The following is a 20827-nucleotide window of genomic DNA, read 5'->3' on the forward strand; positions in this document are numbered from 1 at the left end:
CACTGCATATTTTATTGTAGCATAGTGTAATGATTGATAAAAGCTGTATTCTGATTGAAAAGTCAGGAAAGCATCTATTTTTTAAAATAATTTTTAATTCATAATTGGGAAAAAAACCTTCAGCTATCAAGGACAATTTATTTCCCCCAAATTCAGGAAAATCAGTGTTTTATTTTCCTTTTAATAAAACATTCATAATTTTTATTCTCTCTTAAATCCATTTTTGTAAACCAACATTTATTTTTCAGGTTGCTGTGGTTAAAATGAAAAACACTGAACGCATTTATGCAATGAAGATTCTCAATAAGTGGGAAATGCTAAAAAGAGCAGAGGTAAGAATTACATGTCCCAACATAATAGAATTTTAAATGTGGTAAAAGAGAATATCAAAGTGAAGCTCTTTGGGATTTAACTATATACTTTTGTTGCTTTTTCGTTCTTTCAAAGAAGAACTCTGTTCTTTTTGAGTTCTTTTATTCTCAATTTTATTGTGTATTTATCTTTTCAATAGTCTGACCTACATTTTACTTTGAATTATATTGACTAGATTTGGAATTACTATAAAGACAAATTAAATTTTGGTAGAAGTTTCAGGTTTTCATTATGTTTCTAGTTTATAAGCAAAATGAATTAATGAAAATGGAAGTTAGGACTTGAGTTTAAAAGATACATAGTCTCTTTTTTTTTCTGTTACAACAACATTCTTTTACAATTAGATTTATAGCATATTAATAGTGTTAGAGTCAATTTTGAAAGAAATTCATTGCTGCTCAGCAAACCCTTTTATTTATCTCTTGTTTATTCTATACCCGGTTTATCATAATGCCTGAATTAAACTTTTTCTACATTCTTTACATCACCTATTTTGCCCTAGCTTCTGTAGTACTCAGATTCTTTATCCCCTACTTTACTGAAAAGATAGCCTGGCTTCATTGTCTTGGCATAACTTCAACCTCAACATAGACCAAAAAGTCATCTTAATTGTCTTACTCTCTACAGTACTTATCATTCCTAATTTAATGATTCCTTTCATGATATCTGTTTGAAAACTTATTTTTTTAAATAACTTTTTGTTTTTCATAACATAGGCAAAGATAGTTTTCAACATTCACCCTTAAAAACCTTGTGTGAAATCTTTATTATCTTGAATTCTGGTTCTTATTTAAATGGTCAATGTATCTTCTCCAAGAATCCCTCTGACCACTATACCTTAAAAATGATTTCTCTTTTTTCAAAAAACTCAGTTCTTTCCAACTCTTTATTGTACTTATTGTTATGTGTATTCTTCTCCCCTCATTAAATTGTAATAATAGTGATACATATTTATAGATAGAAATTCTTCAAGACTTTTAAAGGTAGTTTCCACACCATAGCCAAGTGGACTAAGTAGTGCAAATATAATCCAGACTGGGTGAGATTAAGTGTTGGAACTAGAATTTGAACTTTTCTCTTTCTAAGACTAGCATTTTTTCCTACCATATAATGTTCTTTTTTTGAAAATAGTATCTGTATCATACCAGCTTTGTATCCTAGTGCTTTTCACATAGTACATCTTTAGTAAATTCTAATTCTTTCCCTTACTTTCCACTATAATACTAACTATTTCTTGAGCATGACGAACCATCTCTGGATTCTTTGTCTCTGGACCTTTTGACCCTATGCCTAGAATATCTCCCCAGCTATTCTTTTTAGTTTCTCTCACTTCCTTCATGCTTCAGGTCATATTTCACCTTTGGAAGGAGATCTTTCCTGGACTCCTCGGTAACTAATGCCTTGCCTTTGAGATTACTTTTTCAGCAACGATAGCTAATGAGGACTCAGAAAAGAAAGTCTTTTTTTTTTTTTTTTTTTTTTACTTCTAACCAAAGTTCTTGACACTGTCAAATGGTTCAAAATCAGAAACATAAATTTTTGTAAATAGAAGTAGCATAAAAGCAAATGCATTGCTCTCTGTTCTTGTCACTATACCCTAGAGACCATGGGATTTTTCCATCTGATTTGCAGCTGAAACTTAAAGCTCTTTTGACTTTGATTGGGAGCTCATTGAGAACAGGGATTGCTTTTTTTTTTTTTTTTTTTTTTTTTTTTTTTTTTTTTTTTTTATTTCACCAGTGTTTTGCGCATAATGAGAGTTTAATAAATGCCTTTTATTAGTTTTTTTATTTACTTTTTTGCCTTAAAGATTAATAATAAAGTTTTGGAGAATTTTCTTCTCATGTCTTTGGTATCACCTCTTTTAGAATGAGTCTTTCAGCATTCTCAATTGTCTATTTTTTTTTGTCTAGTCAAGTTTTTTACATTATTATTCTCTAAAGTATAATTTCTAGCTCCTCTTATACTTATATCTGTGAAAACAATATTAGAGTTTAAATGTGGTAACTACTTTTCTTTGATGCTAAAGAATATTAAAAAGTACTACAGATCTTTTCCATTTTTCATCTGTTTGTTTTTCTCACAGTTTTATCCTTAAATGCCCTTCAGATTACTTTGTTCAGATTGTTCTCTTTACTCTCTTTACTATTTTTCTTCTCTGTAATATTTTACAAATAAATTCATATTCTGAATTACTATTCTGGCTATCTTATCATGTGTTTGCTGACCAAAGCAATTTTAAGTTCTTTTGGCTTTCTTGTTGTGGTAATTGTATTGGTCAATCTTCCATGCAAAATCATTAATAGTCCTTCATCATAGTCCCAATTTTCAGCATCAGTAACTTGATAAATAAAATAAAGTTTTTCTTTTTCTTAAATAGCACTAGCTTTTTTTTTTTTTTTTTTTTTTTTTTAAAGAATAGTTTTTATTTACCAGGTGTATGCGTGGGTAATTTTACAACATTGACAATTGCCAAACCTTTTGTTCTAATTTTTCCCTTCCTTCCTCTCCCCACTCCGTCCCCCCCCCCCCCCCAATGGCTGGTTGACCAATACATGTTAAAGTATAAATTAAATACAATATATGTATACATGTCCAAACAGTTGTTTTGCTGTACAAAAAGAATCGGACTTTGAAATAGTGTACAATTAGCCTGTGAAGGAAATCCAAAATGCAGGTGGACAAAAATTGAGGGATTGGGAATTCTATGTAGAGGTTCATAGTCATCTCCCAGAGTTCTTTTGCTGGGTGTAGCTGGTTCAGTTCATTACTGGATAGCATTAGCTTTTTAAGGCTATAGTGTCATTCTGTTTATTCAAAGCTCACTAAAATCTCCAGGTCTTTTTTTTACATGGACTGTAGTCTAACCATATATTCCACATCTTGTATGTGTGAAATGGAGTTAAAAAACAAACAAAAAAAAACTTTTGTAGAACTTATTATTTCACCATTTTATTTCACCATTAAATTTTATTTTAACTTTTTGCTCATTGTCTAGCCTATGAAGCTTATTTATCATCTTGAACTCTATATTACAGTATGTAAGCTATTCTCAGCTCCAAATCATCCAGATTTTCACAAACTGTCTGCTATGGTGGAAGTATATTTGCCTAATTTCTGAAATGGCCTGATTACCCATTCAGAGAACAATCCTTTTAATGTATTATGTTTAATTGGAGGGAGGTTTCTAGTGTTCTATTTCATGCATCTGTCTGTGGACTTGTACTATTTAACTTTGTTATTCATGACTTGGAAGCCCTATGAGAAAAGTTTTATGGTAGTAGGGGAGAAAAAAAAACCCCAAAGATTTCTTTAAAGTCTCATTAAGAGAATGCTTGAGAAATCAATATGAGGGTTATGGGTTATATTTGAAAAAAAATTACATATACTGTAACATTGCACATTCTTGCTCTTAATTCCTCAAAATTTTATGAACAGTTTTCATTGCATTTAAGATAGACTTCATTTTAATAGAAATATAAGTTGACTTTTTTTTTTTTTTAAAGACTCCATATCAATTTAATTTTCCCTTTTTTGCAGACAGCCTGTTTTAGAGAAGAGAGAGATGTGTTGGTGAACGGTGATTGTCAGTGGATCACAACTTTACATTATGCCTTTCAAGATGAGAACTACTTGGTAGGTTTGGGAAACCAATACATACCAAACTCTGTAGATAATATTTCTTTTAGTTTTCTTGGTTCCTTTGTCTAACTATAAGAAAATAATCTAGCTTTAATGAGATAATTGGGGGACAATAGAAGTGCAAAATTAACAGAACATATGACTACATGGCTTATTTTAATTTAACAACAAAGAAAAACTATTTTATTATTTTTGGGATGTCCAGGAATTGTATTCTGTTGTATTTAGATATTATGTATTGACAATAGATAGAACATTGGGCTTGGAATGAGGAAAACTTACCTTCATGAGTTCAGATTCTGCCTCAGATATATATTAACTATGTGTGAATTCATTAAACACTTTTTATTTCAGTCCTTTATTCGTAAAATGAGCTAGAGAAAGAAATGGGCAACCACTCTACTCTAAAACCCTAAATTGGATCACAGTGAGATATGACTGAAACGACTGAACGACAACAAAATATAGACTTTAGTACTTTAAAATATTTTCTGTCTTTTCAAGTGAATTATACAAATCTATTTAGAATTTTATCCTTTTGTAATGCTAGCATTTTTAGATTTTAGATCTTATTCAGTTAATTGTAATTCATAAGTCCTATTATCTGCATTTGTTTTAGAAGCCTTTGTACTGGGTTTGCTTTTCTCAGCTAGCTTTAATCCTCTCCCTTCCATCTTTAATATTATGTAATTCTTGTTTCCACATTTTACTGTCTTTGCTTATTTTTACTTACTATTTTACTGCCCTGAGGAACATAGACTGAATTTTGGTTTTTGATAATGACTTTTGCAAATTCCTTTTAGCTAAAATTTTGGCAATACAGAGAGATGAAAAATGATAATTGCTTTTTAAGAGAGCTTACATTTAAATAGAGATAGGATATCCTTACAGAAATAAGTATAATAAAAAGGTAGAATATTATAATTGTGAAGTTGAGGTTCTAAACTGTGCTATAAAAATTTTGAGAAATTTTTTTTTCTCTGAATTAAGATGAGGTAGGCATTAACAAGGTTAATGATAGAGAAATGAAGAGAGGATGACCCAGACATGGATAAAAGCCCAAACTAATACACAGAGGCAGGAATGGGAATGCTGCTTCTTTCAGCGCTCCTCTACTTTTCTTCCAGTTGGTGGCAGTTTATCAGCAGTTGTTGCTGGTGGAGATATGGAAGGTAGACCTCTTCTATGATTCTTCCTTTTGTATGAGGACTGGTCTGAAAAGAGGTCTGGTGGTTTGAAGAATACTACTATTCTTTAGGCTCTTGGGCTGTCTCCATCATGGTTTGAAAGGAGTTAGTGGTTGTTTGACTTGCCTGGCACATGCTACCTCCTGTTTCTCTCTTAGGATGACTTCAAAAATGAGTGAGGAAAGATCAGTGAGTAAGCTAACACAGTAATCTATGAAGAAGATGGTAGTTATGCTGAAGGGAGAAAAGAAGGGTGAGGGAAAGGATAAGCAACTTATTGGAAACTGATTAAGGAAGAAATGGAGAGTCAAAGTAGCAAAGTTGCTAATATGGGATACTATTTTGATAGAAATAGGAAAATCTGGCATGATAAGAGGATTTAGAGGAAAAAGAAGAGTTCAAATGGAGACACTTATTTGAGATAGTTGCAGGACTTATAGTCTGAAGTACTAATAGGCAATTAATTTGTGATGTGACCCTGTAACTACTAGGAGAGACTATGGCCATATGTATAAAGATATGAGTCATCTACATAGAGATATGACATTATCAAGAGGGAGAGTGTAAAGGAAAAAGAGAAGAAAGCCTAGGATCTTGGGAGATTTAACAGTTATAAGGGCATTGTATGGATAATGAATTAACAAAGGGGACTGAAGAGAATTCAGACAAGGAGAAGAATTGGGATAAAGTCCAGAGAAGAGACGATACCCAAGAGAAAGGAAAATGGTGAGCTGCATCAAATGCAGCAGATATATCAAAAAGAATGAGGTCCGAGAAAAGGCCATCAGAATTCAGCAATTAAGTAATTCATTGTTATTTTGGAAAGAACCTTTTCAGTTGAGTTATGAAGTTGAAAGACAGATTTCAAAAGATTAAGGAGTGAGTGAGAGGCAACAAGTATAAAAAGATGTGTCCACAGTTTTATGTGAGAAAGGGTGAACAGATAGATATAGGGCAGGGTTTTGAGGTGATAGTAGGATCTAGAGAAAGATATTTAAGGATAAGGAAACGGACATATTTGGAAAGCAGCACAGAGAGAATTGGTTGATAAGATTAGATAGGCCACAAATTTATTAGCTGCTCTATTTTCAGTAAAGAATAAGTTCTAAAAAATATCTGGATGTTTTCCAAATTCCTTATTTATTTTTTTCTTCTGTCCTGATGGTCTGTAGCACATGAAAGAAATCAACAGGTATTTATTACTGTGTGTCAACAGATAATAAAATTTATTTTTTGTGTGCCATCCACTCTGTTAAGCTCTGGGAATACAAATAAGAACAAAAAGAATGACATTCTCTTCTTTTGGGGACCCTACAATTTGTGGGACAAATTAACGCAAAAAAAGGAAGCTGAAAGGAGTGAGGAAGACAGAATTAAAGGTATCCATGACAGGGCATGAATGAGAAAGAAGACTCACTGTATTGTTTCTGTTTCTCCTTCTGTTGATAACTTAAAATATTTTCTTTTCTCTTTTCTTTTCAAATTATATTTGTTTTGAATCAGCAAAAATTCCCCTGCCCAAATTGAGAGTGAAAGAAAAAATAAAATCCCGTTGCAACGTGTAATAATTAAGTAAAACCAGTTTCCACATTGGCTATGTCAATCTCTCTTTCTCCCTCTCCCTGTCTCACCCCCTCCTCCCCACTACATAGTACCACCACCCTCTCTTCATTGGTCATTATAGTGATGAGAGTTTCAGAGTTGTTTGTCTTTACCATATTATTATCCTATTTGTCTTCATTTTACTTTCTATCACTTCATACATTTTTTTCCCAGTTTTTCTGATTCCATCCTCTTCATCACTTACAGCACAATATTATTTCATTATATTTATGTATATAATTGCCCAGTTTATGAACACACTCTAGAGATTCTCATTCTTTGCTACCTCAGAAAGAACTTTAGTTGCTTATTTTTCTTAGAACTAATCTCTCACTTAATTTATTCTTTCTCTAATTTTCCCCTTCTCCCCTTTCCCCTCATTGAGTATTTGTGTGTATGTATATGTGTGTGTGTGTGTTCTTGCTTATGAGGATAAGGTTCAAAAATGAACTATTCCTCCTTGTTTATATAAGATTATATAAGATGATCTTTATATTATGCTTATATAGTTTTATATATATATATATATATATTATATATATATATATATATATAAATAATATATATTATATAAGATAATTCCTTAATCTTCCTGGTGAAGGAATTCTTTATATTTCAGTTTTGCTTTCTTCTTCTAAAGAGATCTGTACAGTTTTCTCTTTTTTTGGTCCTGATTGTATATTTGTTCTCAATGTATTTTTCATATCAGTTATTTTTGCTCTGAAATATCTTCTATTTTAATCTATTTTTCAGTCTTTTGATTTAATATTTTTTCTTATTTCATGGAATCAGTGGCTTCCATTCTAATTTTCAAGAAATTTGTTGTTTTGGCGAGGTTTTATACCTTATGTGTCAAGCTGTTTATTCCCTTTCCAGTTCTTTTTTCCAAAGTTTTAATTTTATCAATAAAAACATTTTAAACTCTTAAACAACTTTTTGCTTCATCTCTTCCAGGAAATCTAGTTGAGTTTGCTATATGAGCTGTTTTTTTCGTGAGGCTCTATTTTTAGGGTGTTCTACAGTTAGTTATTCTGTATTTGTATCTTGAATGTCCCTGTCACCATAATAGTTTTCTGTGGTAGGATTCTTTTTCATGTTTGTCTCATTTTTCCATTCTCCTTCCTGATTTGATATTAGAGCTAGATTCTGCACACTTCTGAAAGAAAGGTGTATGTGCCCCTTTCTTAGAATAATGGGTTTTATCTATGACCACAGGAACAATAAATTTTCAGTGCACTCAAAGTGATCTGATCCAAGGAAGATTTTGATTATTGCCCCTCTGGTCTGAGTTCTGCAAGTTCTTGACTTAGTTTGGGTTTAAGCAGTACTGATTTGCCGCTGGATTCAACCTCTGTCAGCCAATTGGGAAATTTTTCTGTTTTTCTGTTTTAGTGACAGAACGTCAGACTCCCTTGGGGTCTGGGTCTCCTGTCCTGGCTATTCTCTTTACCATTGTCTCTCTGTCACTGTCTCTTTTGGTGTCTCTCTCTTTTATTTATTTATTTTTTTAATAATAGTTTTTTTTTGAAATACATGTAAAGATAGTTTTCAGTATTTACTCTTGCAAAACCTTGTGTTCTCAATTTTTTTCCTTTCCTTCACTCTGCCCTCCTTCCCTAGACAGCAGGTAATCCATTGTAAATTAAACATGTGCATATTTCCACATTTATCATGATGCATAAGAAAAATAAGATCAAAAGGGGGAAAAATGTGAAAAAAAAATGAGCAAGCAACAACAAAAAGGTAAAAATACTAAAAATATAAAAACATTGTGATCCACCTTCAGTTACCATAGTCCTCTCTCTGGAGATTCTGTTCATCACAAGGCTGTTAGAATTACGTTTTATTCTCTTATAGGCTTCTGTAACTGAGACCCACCTCTGATCCTGGAATATGAACCATATTATTGCTGCTTGATTTTGAACATACTTCTCTCTGAGTTCTGGTCAGGGCTTAATAAAACTCTTTATCACTCTCCTTGTTCTTCAGTGGCCTGAGTAGTGGATAGTACCTATTCTAGTACCTCGTATGAGCTTAGGTATCTTGTTCTGGGTCTGGGATTTGAAGTCTTTTCCAGGGCCACCCTTGGCCAGATCTTTTTCAAGTATCCATAGTTCTTTCTGCCTCCTTCTCTCTGCTAACTGGACTGGGAGTATGATTGTCTTTGTCACTTTTTCTTGGGTTTCCTCATCAGGATTTGGTATGGTGTATTTATCTGGAACAGTTTTTTGGGGGGAGTTAGCTGAACTACCTATATTGGCCAAGCTTCACCTAATATTTTTTAGCTCTTTGTTTCCTAGATTTCTTTTTATTGTATTCTTTGTTTACCCTCAAGATATTCCAGAAATCTTAGTGCAGTTTTCAGCTGTAATAACTTAAAACTACACTAAGACTATTCTGTAGAAACATAACCATATTTATTATAAATATTAATATAACTCTTTCCCATCCCTTTGATTTAATTCTATCCCTTTTTACAATAAATTATGCTTCCTATTGCCTCTAGTATAAAATGTAAACTTAATTTTTTTTGAATATCTTTTTTGTACACCTAAATTTCTTCTTGTACCCTTCCCTTCCTCCACCCCCAAGAATTATCCCATATAGCAAAAATATTTTTTGGGGGGAAAAAAAAACAAGGAAGGAAGAAAATAAGAGGCAAAGCCAGTGATTACATTGAAAAACAAAAAACAATTCACATCTGTAAACCTTCCACCTCTGCATAGGACTAGAGAGAGATGGCATCTTGTATCTCTGGAACCATTATGGTTATCTGTAATTTTGTAACATTCACTTTCTATTGTTATATTGATCTTTCCATTTTTATTATTGTAATTACTGTGTATATTATTTTCTTGATTCTTTTTAGTTTACTCTGCATAATTTTCAATTTTTCCAGTAGTTCTTATCCAATTTAAAAATAATTTATTGTGTGGTGTTTAAACACTAAGTTAATGAGTTCTCCTTTGTTTAGTCTGTTCTGTTGATCTATTTTCTAACTAATAGTAAATGATTTTGATTATTGCTTCTTTATAATATAGTTTTAAGTCTAGAGGAGTTCTTTAATCTGTACTTTTTTGATTACTTTTATTGATATTCTAAATCTTATGTTCCTCTAGATAAATTTGTTATTTTTTTTAAAATTTTTATATTTTTATAATTTTATTTTATTTTAAATATCTTTTTATTTTAAAAATACATGCAAAGATACTTTGCATTATTCACCATTGCAAAACCTTGTGTTTCAAATTTTTCTCCTTCCCTTCTTCCCATCCCCCTCCTCTAGACAACAAATAATCTAATATAGTTTAAACATGTCCATTTCTTCTAAATATATTTCTACATTCATCATGCTGTACAAGAAAAATTAAATCAAAAAGGAAAAGAAAATGAGAGAGAGAAAAGAAGCAAGCAAATAATACGAAAAATGTTGTGATCTCTACCCATAGTCTTCTTTCTGGATGCAGATGGCTCTATTGGAATGGGACATCACAGTTTATCATCACATAATCTTCATATTGCCTGTACAATGTTCTCTTGGTTCTACTTACTTCACTTAGTATCAGTTCATATAGGTCTCTCTCTAGTCCTTTCCAAAATCATCCTGCTGATCATTTCTTACAGAACAATAATATTCCATTACATTCACATACCACAACTTATTTAGCCATTCCCCAATTGATGGGCATGCAGTCCTTTTCCAATTCTTTGTTACCACAAAAAGAGTTGCTACAAACATTTTTGAACATGTGGATCCTTTTCCTTTTTTTTTAATGATATTTTTGTGAAGGAGACCCAGTAGAGACATTGCTGAATCAAAGGGTATACATAGTGTGATAATCTTTTGGGCATAGTTCCAAATTGCTCTCCAGAATTGTTGGATCAGTTCACCACTTCACCAACAACATATTAAGTGTCCCAGTTTTCCCACATTCCCTCCAACATTTATCATTGTCTTTTCCTGTCATCTTAGCCAATATGACAGGCTCACAATCTTTCAGTGATAATTGACTACCCTCATTAGGATAATCCACTTCACTTTGTTTCACCATACACAGTATATTTATATGTGGGCTTATGCAGTCGGGTGATTTTGTGGGGAGGTTTTTCCAGCTTGTGACTTTTTAGCTTATGACTTTTAAAAAATATTTTATTACAGTTTACTTGTTTATTTACTTATTTTGAAAGATTTAAAACTACAGTTCACTATAATATGTTGAGCATTTTTCAGATCTGCAGACCTCAAAGAAAAAAATGAAAAAAAAAAAAAAGTTTTCTCAGGTTAGAAATTGGAAAGACTTTCAAATGCAATTTAGGGGAAGGACTGTCTTCTACTTGAAAAAATATGAGTGTCATTATTGGAAGTATAGTTCAATTAGAAATGAATTATTTGGTCATTGAAAAGAATGCAAATAAAAATGTAAAATAGATTTAGTCTTTTGCATCTCTTTCTAATTAAACAAGATAAGAGGGTAGAAGTTGCCAATTTTTAGGTTAAACACAAGTTTAGGTTATCTATAAATATTAATTTTGATATTTGTACTCAATGTGTGGTCTTTATGCAGTCAATTGATGATTTTAATATATAACTAGAAGAATTTAGTCACATCCATGTTAATATCAGAAAATGAAGAAAAAATTTCAGCATATTGGCAGAAGCTTACAGATTCTCTTTGGAGAGAGAAGTAGGTATACTTTTTTTCGTGATGTATCCAAAAGCAGTAGAGACCCATGGTCATATCTTTACTCATGTTAAAGATAAGCAAATAGACCATCTCATGGGTGATTACTATAGAGAATAAGTTTAAAAAAAAGTAGACATGAACTTCCCAAGATCTTCTGAACTAAATATCTTGATATTCAATAACTTGTGAAGGAAAGAATCAGGATAAAAATATGAAAATGTATATTGGTAATTGTAGTCTTTAAAGACTACCTGGAAACTTTGATTCAAAAATGTTTTACCATTATTATCATTAGTTTTAGAAAGAAATTTTATAAGGCCATTTAGTAAAAGAGGAAAGGCAGAAGAAGGCTCCTTCTTCAGCCTGAGAGGTTTGTATTATATAGGCATTTAGAGAGGAGCACTAGCAATGAAAAGCACATGGCAGTAAAGGTATTTGGAATTGAGGTCCATTCTCTTACAAGATTGATATGTGTGTACCTATATATATATATATCCTTTTTAAAAAAATAAGTTTTAACTTTTAAAAATAATTTTTTTTTTTAAGATAGGGACATGTTTTAGGTCTGTAATTTCATTGTTTTAGATCCTAGCTTCTAGGGAATGCACAGATAAGGAAAGAAATTTTTAGCAATGCATGTCCACTCTTTCAAATAATCAGTACAATATTTATTGAGTGCCTACAATATGCCATGCACTATTCTAAGCTTTGGAGATACAGAGAATGGAATAATCTTTGCTCATAATGAACTTGTATTCTATTGAGGAAGACAGCACATATAAAAATATGCAGCATAAAAATCAAGTTAATTAATGCACAAAATAATTTGGGAGAAAGGCAGTAATTATTGAGGGAATTAAGAAAGGACTCATATTCAAGATGGTGCTGGAACTTCATCTTAAAGGAAAGAGAAGAAATCCTTGAGACAGAGGTAAGGAGGGAATTTCATTCTAAGTATTGAAAGAATAGGGTTGGAGGAAGAGAGGGGCTTATGTGATAGGAACAGGAAAGACAGTACTGAGATATAGAGTCATGTATGATGAAAAGAGAGAAGGCCACTTTGTTTGGATCACAAAGTATATAGATGGAGGATAATGTCCAAGAAAAATATATTGGGAGGAGTGACATAATCTGATCTGCACTAAAGAAAAGTAGGTAGGATGGATTGAAGTGAGAGATTGGAAACACAGAGAAGAATTAGAATGTTTTTTTCAGATTATCCATTTGAGAGCTGATGAGGTCCAAAATAAGGAGAAAGATTGTACAAATTGAGAGAAGAGAAGAGATGAGAATGTAAGAGATTCTGAAGAAGTAGAAACACTAATATTTAGTAACTGCCTACTTGTATGGGATAATGATAATGCTAAAATTCTGAACCAGAGATCCTAGAATACACTTCTTCTGTAGTCTTCTATGGTCCTTCTATGCTTAAAAGAGAGCCTGGCCCAAACCAGATTAAAGGGAAATGTTTAACAAATTAAATAAAAATATGATACAATATAGAGAACATTAATTTGTGGTTTCCTAAATCATTGTATGACAAGGAACCATTTCTATTTGAGTTTGACATGACTGTCCTAGAACATTGAAAGGCATAGCTTAAACCTACTTGCACAAATTGCTTCATTTTACTTTTATTCGCGTCAGTTTCCTTAACTATAAAATGGAATAATAGTAAATACATTGAAAGGTTGTAGTGAGCATCAAATGGGATGATATTTTTAAAGTGCTTACTATAATGCCTGGAACTTGTAGGTGTTATATGAATTTGTTCCTTCTTCCTTTTCCCTTCTCTATATTTTTCTACTCCAACTATTTGTTTCTATTGTCTTTGTTTAGATTTTTCTCTTCCAACTAGTTATGATTTTTATAAAAAAAAAAATCTCACTTTTTAAAATGGCACAAATTTGACATTTAAGTTTAATTGTTCGAAATTTCAAGTGATTAGAAATATTCTCAAGTCATTTTAGTTTTTAAAAGAGTCTTTTGAAGAAACCAGTTTATTGTGCTTACTAAAATGAATGATACTGAGAAACATAATAGTGGTGTTTTTACTTTCCAGAAAAAGATTATTTTAACTTCATATTTATATACTTCATATTCAGATGTGGCACATAGTATCATGACACAGTAATATCAACAGATCTCACACGTCAAGAGTTTATCCTCACCAACTCAAATATGTACATATTATATTAAATAATCTCTGTGCTGCATTCACTCTGAGTGAATTTGTCCTTTTTTATTATTTTTGACTTCTGAACTTTAGAGGGGAAAAGTGTATGAGTAAAATGTACTCAAAAACATGATAATTTTGGCCATTATTTTGGGGTAAACCTGAAAGCACCACAAATCATTGTGACTTGGTGGGTAGTAGTATTTGTTATTGTAGTAGCAGCAGCAACAAAGTAGTAATAATGGTAGTAGTGGAAAAGCCTTTTAGACTTAGATATATCTGAAAAGATTCATTGTCTGGTGGCCAGCCTTCTGGTGATGAACTTTCAGTTTAACCAAACTGGTCATTTGATAAAAATATTGAGTATGGGTCCTGGGGTATATTATAAATTAGTGGTGTCAAATGCAGAACAGCTATTTAACAGTACATAAAAATTCTGTAGGCCACACGTTAACTTAATTTATTTTAAGTTATTTTGTTAAATATTTCCCAGTTACATTTCAATCTGGTTTCCTTGCTTTTATGGACCATTAATGAAACCTCTGCTTTAGGTCTTCCTGACTTGCCAGAACTTATGCTCTATTGATAGAACTTTACAAATCTTTATACCATAATGGACAATAGAGAATAATTTTAACACACCTGTACATACTAGGCACTAAATATTTAATTGAATGATAAACTTGTTTTAGACCATGTTAAAAGATGTTCTAACACATTAACAAATCAAATTTCCTTAATAAATTTGGCATGGACACGTTGAACACAATATGGAGAAAGTATTGATGGTCAGCCTGGTGCTTTTACATGCTATCTAGATGTCAGAACTACTACTGCAAATAAAGTCTCTGAGACCCTTAAAGGAGTTGTAAATGGTGGTCCATTTTCTTCATAGTACCAAATGCTTCTTTGGGTATGATTTAGAAAGCAGGTAATTCCATGCTTAAGTACACTATGGACCAAAGTGTTGTAGATTATGTGTTATTCCATGCAAGAAGATAAAGATAATTATAAAAACCATTCTCATATGACCATGAACCACTACATAGAATTCCCAGTCCTTCTATTTTTGTCTGCCTGCATTTTTTAGTTCCTTCACAGGCTAATTGTACACTATTTCAAAGTCCGATTCTTTTTGTACAGCAAAATAACTGTTTGGACATATATACATATATTGTATTTAATGTATATTTTAACATATGTAACATGTATTGGTCAACGTGCCATCTGGGGGAGGGGGTGAGAAGAAGGAGGGGAAAAATTGGAATAAAAGGCTTGGCACTGACAATTGTCAGTGCTGTAAAATTACCCATGCATATATGTTGTAAATAAAAAGCTATTTAAAAAAAAAAAAAACATTCTCATAATACATGAAGAACAGTATGTCTCTTGACATGTTGGATATGTACAAGAAAGCTTATACTGGTATATAGGAAAATTCAGAGTATGAAAGGAAACTCAAGAAAGAAGATGTTTTAAAAAAGATAGAACGGTCTCAATATATCTCTTGCCCAGAAGAAAAACAATGTTGCTCAGATGGCAAGTTTCCTTGGAGCCCAGGAGTATGCAACTGATAGATAAAACATCAAAATTAAGAGGGAAGTTAGAATAAAATGTTTTATAGTGTTAGACTGTCAAAAGGGAGGGGAAAGTAACTCAGAGGTATCTTATTCTATGCTTGTTACAATATACTCTTGTCTCAAGCAGATTTTTCACTTCTAATTGACAATAAGAATTTAACCTTTGTCATATTCATCTTTACCAGTGGTGACTAAAAATTTATCTTCCATTTCTCCTCCTTTATTTATAGTACTTGGTAATGGACTATTATGTTGGTGGTGATTTACTGACACTCCTCAGTAAGTTTGAAGACAAACTTCCTGAAGATATGGCAAGATTTTATATCGGTGAAATGGTTCTGGCCATACACTCCATTCATCAGCTACATTATGTTCACAGGTGAGAATCACAGGATCAGCCATTTTTATAATTAGGAGGTACTTGGAGATCTAAGCCAATCTCCTCATTTTATAGGTAATAATAGCTAATATTTCTGAAGGACTTAAAAATTTCAACCCTTCAAGTTCATGGAGTTCTCCAGGTAAGGAAAAAGTGAAGCTTAGAGAGGTTAATGATTGCTGCCCTAAATGTCAGTCAGGATTTGAACCAAAGCTTTTAAACTTCAAATCCAGTGTCTTGTACACCATGTCAAATTAGTTGTGCAAGTAATTTCATTGATTGTGCAAATAATGTATTAAATCATTCCCTTCGAATACAAATATCAGTTTAGAACAATGATTCTTAATTTGGTGTCCAAAGAATTCTGTGGGTAGTTTTTACAGGGTTTGTGAATTTGAATAGGAAAATTTATATCATTATTTTCATTGATCATTAATTCATCTAGAATTTCTTTTAACTGTATTTTTGTACAAAAGCAACATGAGAAGAAAAACTGGCTAACTCTTACACAAGGTGTGATTTGAAGTCAGTCTTGAAGAAAGCCAGAGGTGAAAAGAAGAGCATTGTAGTCATTGGAGGAGTGAAAATGCCACGAGTTGGGAGATAAGAATTGGGGAAAAGTCATTAGATTTTATAATTAAGAAATCATTATTAATTGTGGAGAAAGCAAATTCTTTTTGAAGCCAGACTCGAGGTATTAGAAGAGAGTAAGAGAAGAGAAAGTGGAAGAATTTAGTGTAAAAAAGTAGGAGTTTGCTGAGAAAGCAAGGAGAAATGCAGAATGATAGGTAGTGGAGAGGTAAAATCATGTGAAGGCTTTTTAAGGAAGGATAGGAGAGAGATAGGTATGTTTGTAGATGGAAGAGAGACATCCTTTTAGGAAGAAATTAAAGATACAAGAGAGTGGAAAAGATACTGTAACGTATGTGGATAATGTAGTGGAGTTTGTCCTGGAAAGGAGGATGACCTCTTCATCTGAAACTGAAATGGAAACAGTAGGGGAAGATGTCTTGAGTGATGTGAGACAAGGAAAAAGAAACTCTACATCTGAAGAAACTGGAGTAAGAATGTGGGGAGACTTGAGGAAAGGTGAAGTTTGGAACAGCTATTGTAGAGAATAGTGTAAATGAAGTGATTAAGGGAGTCATAGAATATTCGCAGTGAGGGCCTGGTGAGATAAGATAAGAAATACATAATGAACCTAGTTAGCATGATTTCATGTTAATATCCCTTGGTAAGTAACCATTAGATTATGTGTACTTTCCAAGAGTATGTAACCCTTAGTTATGTTGTCATATGACTTATGGATAGAGGTTTTCTGTATATCTTTAAAATGTGAATTGAAATGTTATATTGTGTTTTGTTTTGTTTTGTTTTTTGGTGGTGGTGATTGTTTTTGATTCTGATTCTTCCCTTTTTTTTTTAAGTGAGGAAAATCTTTGGGAAGAAATCACTTAGAAAATAAAATTTATTTTGTACAATTGTTCTGATTTTTTTTTTTTAAAGAAAAAATCATTGGAATGTATTTTGCAGAACAGTGTAAACAAGAGTATTGTTAGAGAAAGTTCCTGTTTGTGTGCAGAGAATTGAATATCAATAAATTCAGATTTTCTCCTTGCTTTTAAAGGTTAAGAGAGTCAGTGTTGTGTAGTAAATAAAAAGCTGAATTCAGAGCCAAATGACTTGGTTTAAAGTGCTGCCTCTGACTGTTTGAGCTTAGCAGGGCAAGTTGTTGAAACAGTATTCATTGCTAGGTGGTGTATTTGATAGAGTACCAGGCCTGCTGTCTAGAAGAACCTGTCCTCCGATATTATAAATCTGGTCTCAGATATTTACTCACTGAGGGACCCTGGCAAGTCATTTAAACTGTGCCTACCTAAGTTTCCTCATCTGTAAAACAAAAATAAAACAAATGATAATAGCATCAATTTTCAAGGATTGTTGTGAAGATAAAATGAATTAATTTTTGCAGTATAAAAATGGTAGCTATTATTTTGAAATGCTAGAAATGTTACAATAATATGTAAAATATTGCAAAATTCTTCTTTGTTCTCTCTTAATGTGATTAGTTAAAGCAAAACACTAGACTGTTTATCATTGTCCTGAAACATTTTTCTTTGAATAATAACTATTATATTATAACTACTCATTACATCACATTAGCATGCTCTCAACAGATCAGTGCTAAATTAGGGCTTTGATTTTGTTTATATTGGATTGAATTCATTCAACTTTTTTTTTTTTTTTTTTTTTTTAACTAACAGAGATATTAAACCTGACAATATTCTCTTGGATATGAATGGTCACATTCGGTTGGCAGACTTTGGATCATGTTTGAAGATGAATGACGATGGAACTGTATGTAGTTTGGGCATTTTCCACTTTGGGGTTTTTCTTTGATTTTAAATTTTGCAGAGTAAATGGTTATTATTATTTTTTTTTTTTTTGAGAAAATTATATAATCAGTATGATCAGAAGTGAACATACTACTTTAGTACTAGTAACTGACTAAAATGTTTTTTAAAATTTGAGTAACTGAAAAATTTATGCTTTCTGAGAAATACTATTAAGTATCTCATAATATTATAGAATTTCCTTAAATAATAAATATCCTGATACCATAAAACTATATTATTTCTCTATAATATTTTCTCTTTATTTGATGTCATCTTGTGTCACTGATAAAAGCCTAAATCATTATTGTTAAACAGAACTTAATCTTTTATAACTCATTCTTGCCATGTTATCCTTGTAAAATTTATGTTTTATGAAAAAAATAGGATTTATTTTGGTGCATTACATACATAAAGCACCTATTTATTGCACATATGAAGCCCCAAATCATCCCTTCATTGGACAGAGATGTAGACTTGATAATAGTTTGTATAGTTGGTTTTAGAGTTAGTTTACAGGGTAGACCCAAAGAATGTTAATTAATATATTAGTCAACCTGGAAGACAAAATTTATTAATGTGCCCCTGGGCTCTGCGCTCTTCTATTTAATATTTTTTATTAAATTACTTAATGAAGACACTGATGTCAAGTGAAATTTGCATTTATCCAACATGAACCTGGAAGGGACAACTAACAGGGAAAATAGAATTAGAATCCAAAAAGATGTTAAAAGGTTTAATGATGGACTCAGTCTAATAAGATGAAATTTTATAGGAATAAATGGAAAATTCTACATTTTAGTCCCAAAAACCAATTGCACAAGTATGAGATGTTTCTAGAAAGCAGTTCATGTTTTAAAGACCTGAAGGTTTTGTGAAATGAATGTTCAGTATGACTCAAGATTGTGTCATAATCAAGATATACTGCAGTCTTTCTTTTTCTTAAGTTTTTGCAAAATATCCCTTTAATGGGATTTTCTATTTTTTAAATTTTATGAGGAACTGAAGGCAGGTTCACAAAGCTTTCTACAATTCTTCCCTCTTCCTTTTCCTGAAAATTATAACATTGGTCTAGCACCAGGCTTTCAGAATCTCTTCTGTTCTCTGTAGCTTTTCAGAGATTATTGATAGGTTTTTCAGTGCCTTGAATGTGATTTATCTGGATTTTATTGCTTGGAACTCATTCAGGGCAGTTGTGGCACATTTCTTAGAGTCACATATTTTCACAAGGATATTAACATAATTTATTTCATATCTTCTTATTGTTGTGATAATTGTTCTTGTTATTATTAGAGGCAGTGGGGCATAGTGGATAGAGAGCTGGCTTTAGAGTCAGGAAGACCTGAATTCAAGTCCTGCCCCTGAACCATTGACCTGGACAAATCATTTAGCAAGTAGGCAACCTCCTTCATTTGTATATGAAGAAACTGAGGCCCAAGGAGGTGAAGTGACTTGTCCAGAATCACATACCTAGTAAGTACTAGTGGTGGTATTTGAACCCAGGTCTTCCTCATTTTAAGTCTAGCACCATCCCTCTTACAGCATATTGCTGGATCTGAGTCCCACCCTGAGCTCAGTGCTTTTTGCTCTGTGGATGTCCAAAGTCCTTCCTAGGCTTGGTGTCTCTGTGTCTCTGTCTTGTGCTCTCTCTTGTTCTCGCTTGGATCTAGCACAGAGCATGGTTCCTGATACAATAGGAATTGAACAGGTATTTACTTACTAACTTATGCTCCAAAATTATTTTTGACTTATTTGCTCTCCCAGTCAAGGTTTCCATTCCCCCATTACATCTCAGGTAGGAAATCAATCTGATTAAATTTAATGCAGATTAGTTTAACATTAAAATAATAAATGACATTCATGCAAACTTTCAGGATTTACAAAGAACTTTTACATACTCAATTCTGTGAAATAACTGCTTACCCCATCTCCATTGATATGTGAAGAAGGTAAAGCTTACCCTGGACATATCACTTACATTTTTCAAGAGTAAAATTTGAATTTAAGAACTTTGTTCCTCCATGTCTGACATTTTTTTCTTTTGTATCATACTAATTTTTTTTTAACCCACATTTTGTATACAGAGGGATGGAAAGATTAGTCCCTCTTATCCTATAATAGACCCGTAATCAAGGGGACTTAATGGAGCTGGATTTCCTGATTCTCAGAGTTTGCCTTTAGCTAGTGTTTTACAAAAATCATGAGCTGACAGCTAGATATAGCTCCGGATTACAAGTCATAGATTCTAGTATTAAGCACCAGATGGATCATCTAGGGCAGTCCAAGAGAAAGAAAATTATTTATTCAAGTTCACACAATTGCTGATTAGCAAAATTGGGATTTGAACCCAGATCTTCTGATGGCAAACCCAGTACTTTTTACAATATACCCCACTGCTGCCTCTATAAGATATTTATTTTATAATTTCACAATAGTTCATAATTTTTAAACTAATAAATATTATACCTGTCTGGGTACATAGTAGTGAGCACTTAATGAAAGTTCATTGATTTGCTATCCCCATTCTGATACTTCCATTCAGCTGATGTCCATGGAATTTAATAACTTGCCAACTTCATATAACTGATTAAGGGGGTGGAATTGGGGAGTCAAACCTAGACTTTGATTCTGAATTTCGTATTCTTTCAAATAACACAGTTATTGGGTCCCAGGACTCCCTGGTGTTAAAAAACAGGGTAGCATTGCCAGCCTCTGTTATCTATTTGAGATCAAATTGAGGCAACCTTGGTTTCAGTTTTGAGATAGGAAACTGATAAGGGAAAGACAAGGAGAGCAATAGTTTTTCCTTTC

General features: G+C 32.3%; 1 protein-coding gene across 2 annotated transcripts in view; it reads left to right on the forward strand.

Moving 5' to 3' along the window:
• LOC141556651 (serine/threonine-protein kinase MRCK beta) overlaps positions 1 to 20827 on the forward strand; it is a 152998-nt gene that overhangs the window by 48845 nt on the left and 83326 nt on the right. For both annotated transcript variants that reach the window (XM_074291108.1, XM_074291109.1), the window contains 4 exons: positions 249 to 332; positions 3913 to 4008; positions 15475 to 15623; positions 17888 to 17981. In XM_074291108.1, coding sequence (XP_074147209.1) covers positions 249 to 332; positions 3913 to 4008; positions 15475 to 15623; positions 17888 to 17981 — 423 coding nt within the window. The remainder of the gene's footprint in view (positions 1 to 248; positions 333 to 3912; positions 4009 to 15474; positions 15624 to 17887; positions 17982 to 20827) is intronic.

Source organism: Sminthopsis crassicaudata, chromosome 2, assembly GCF_048593235.1.
Source record: "Sminthopsis crassicaudata isolate SCR6 chromosome 2, ASM4859323v1, whole genome shotgun sequence".
Classification (NCBI taxonomy): Eukaryota; Metazoa; Chordata; class Mammalia; order Dasyuromorphia; family Dasyuridae; genus Sminthopsis; species Sminthopsis crassicaudata.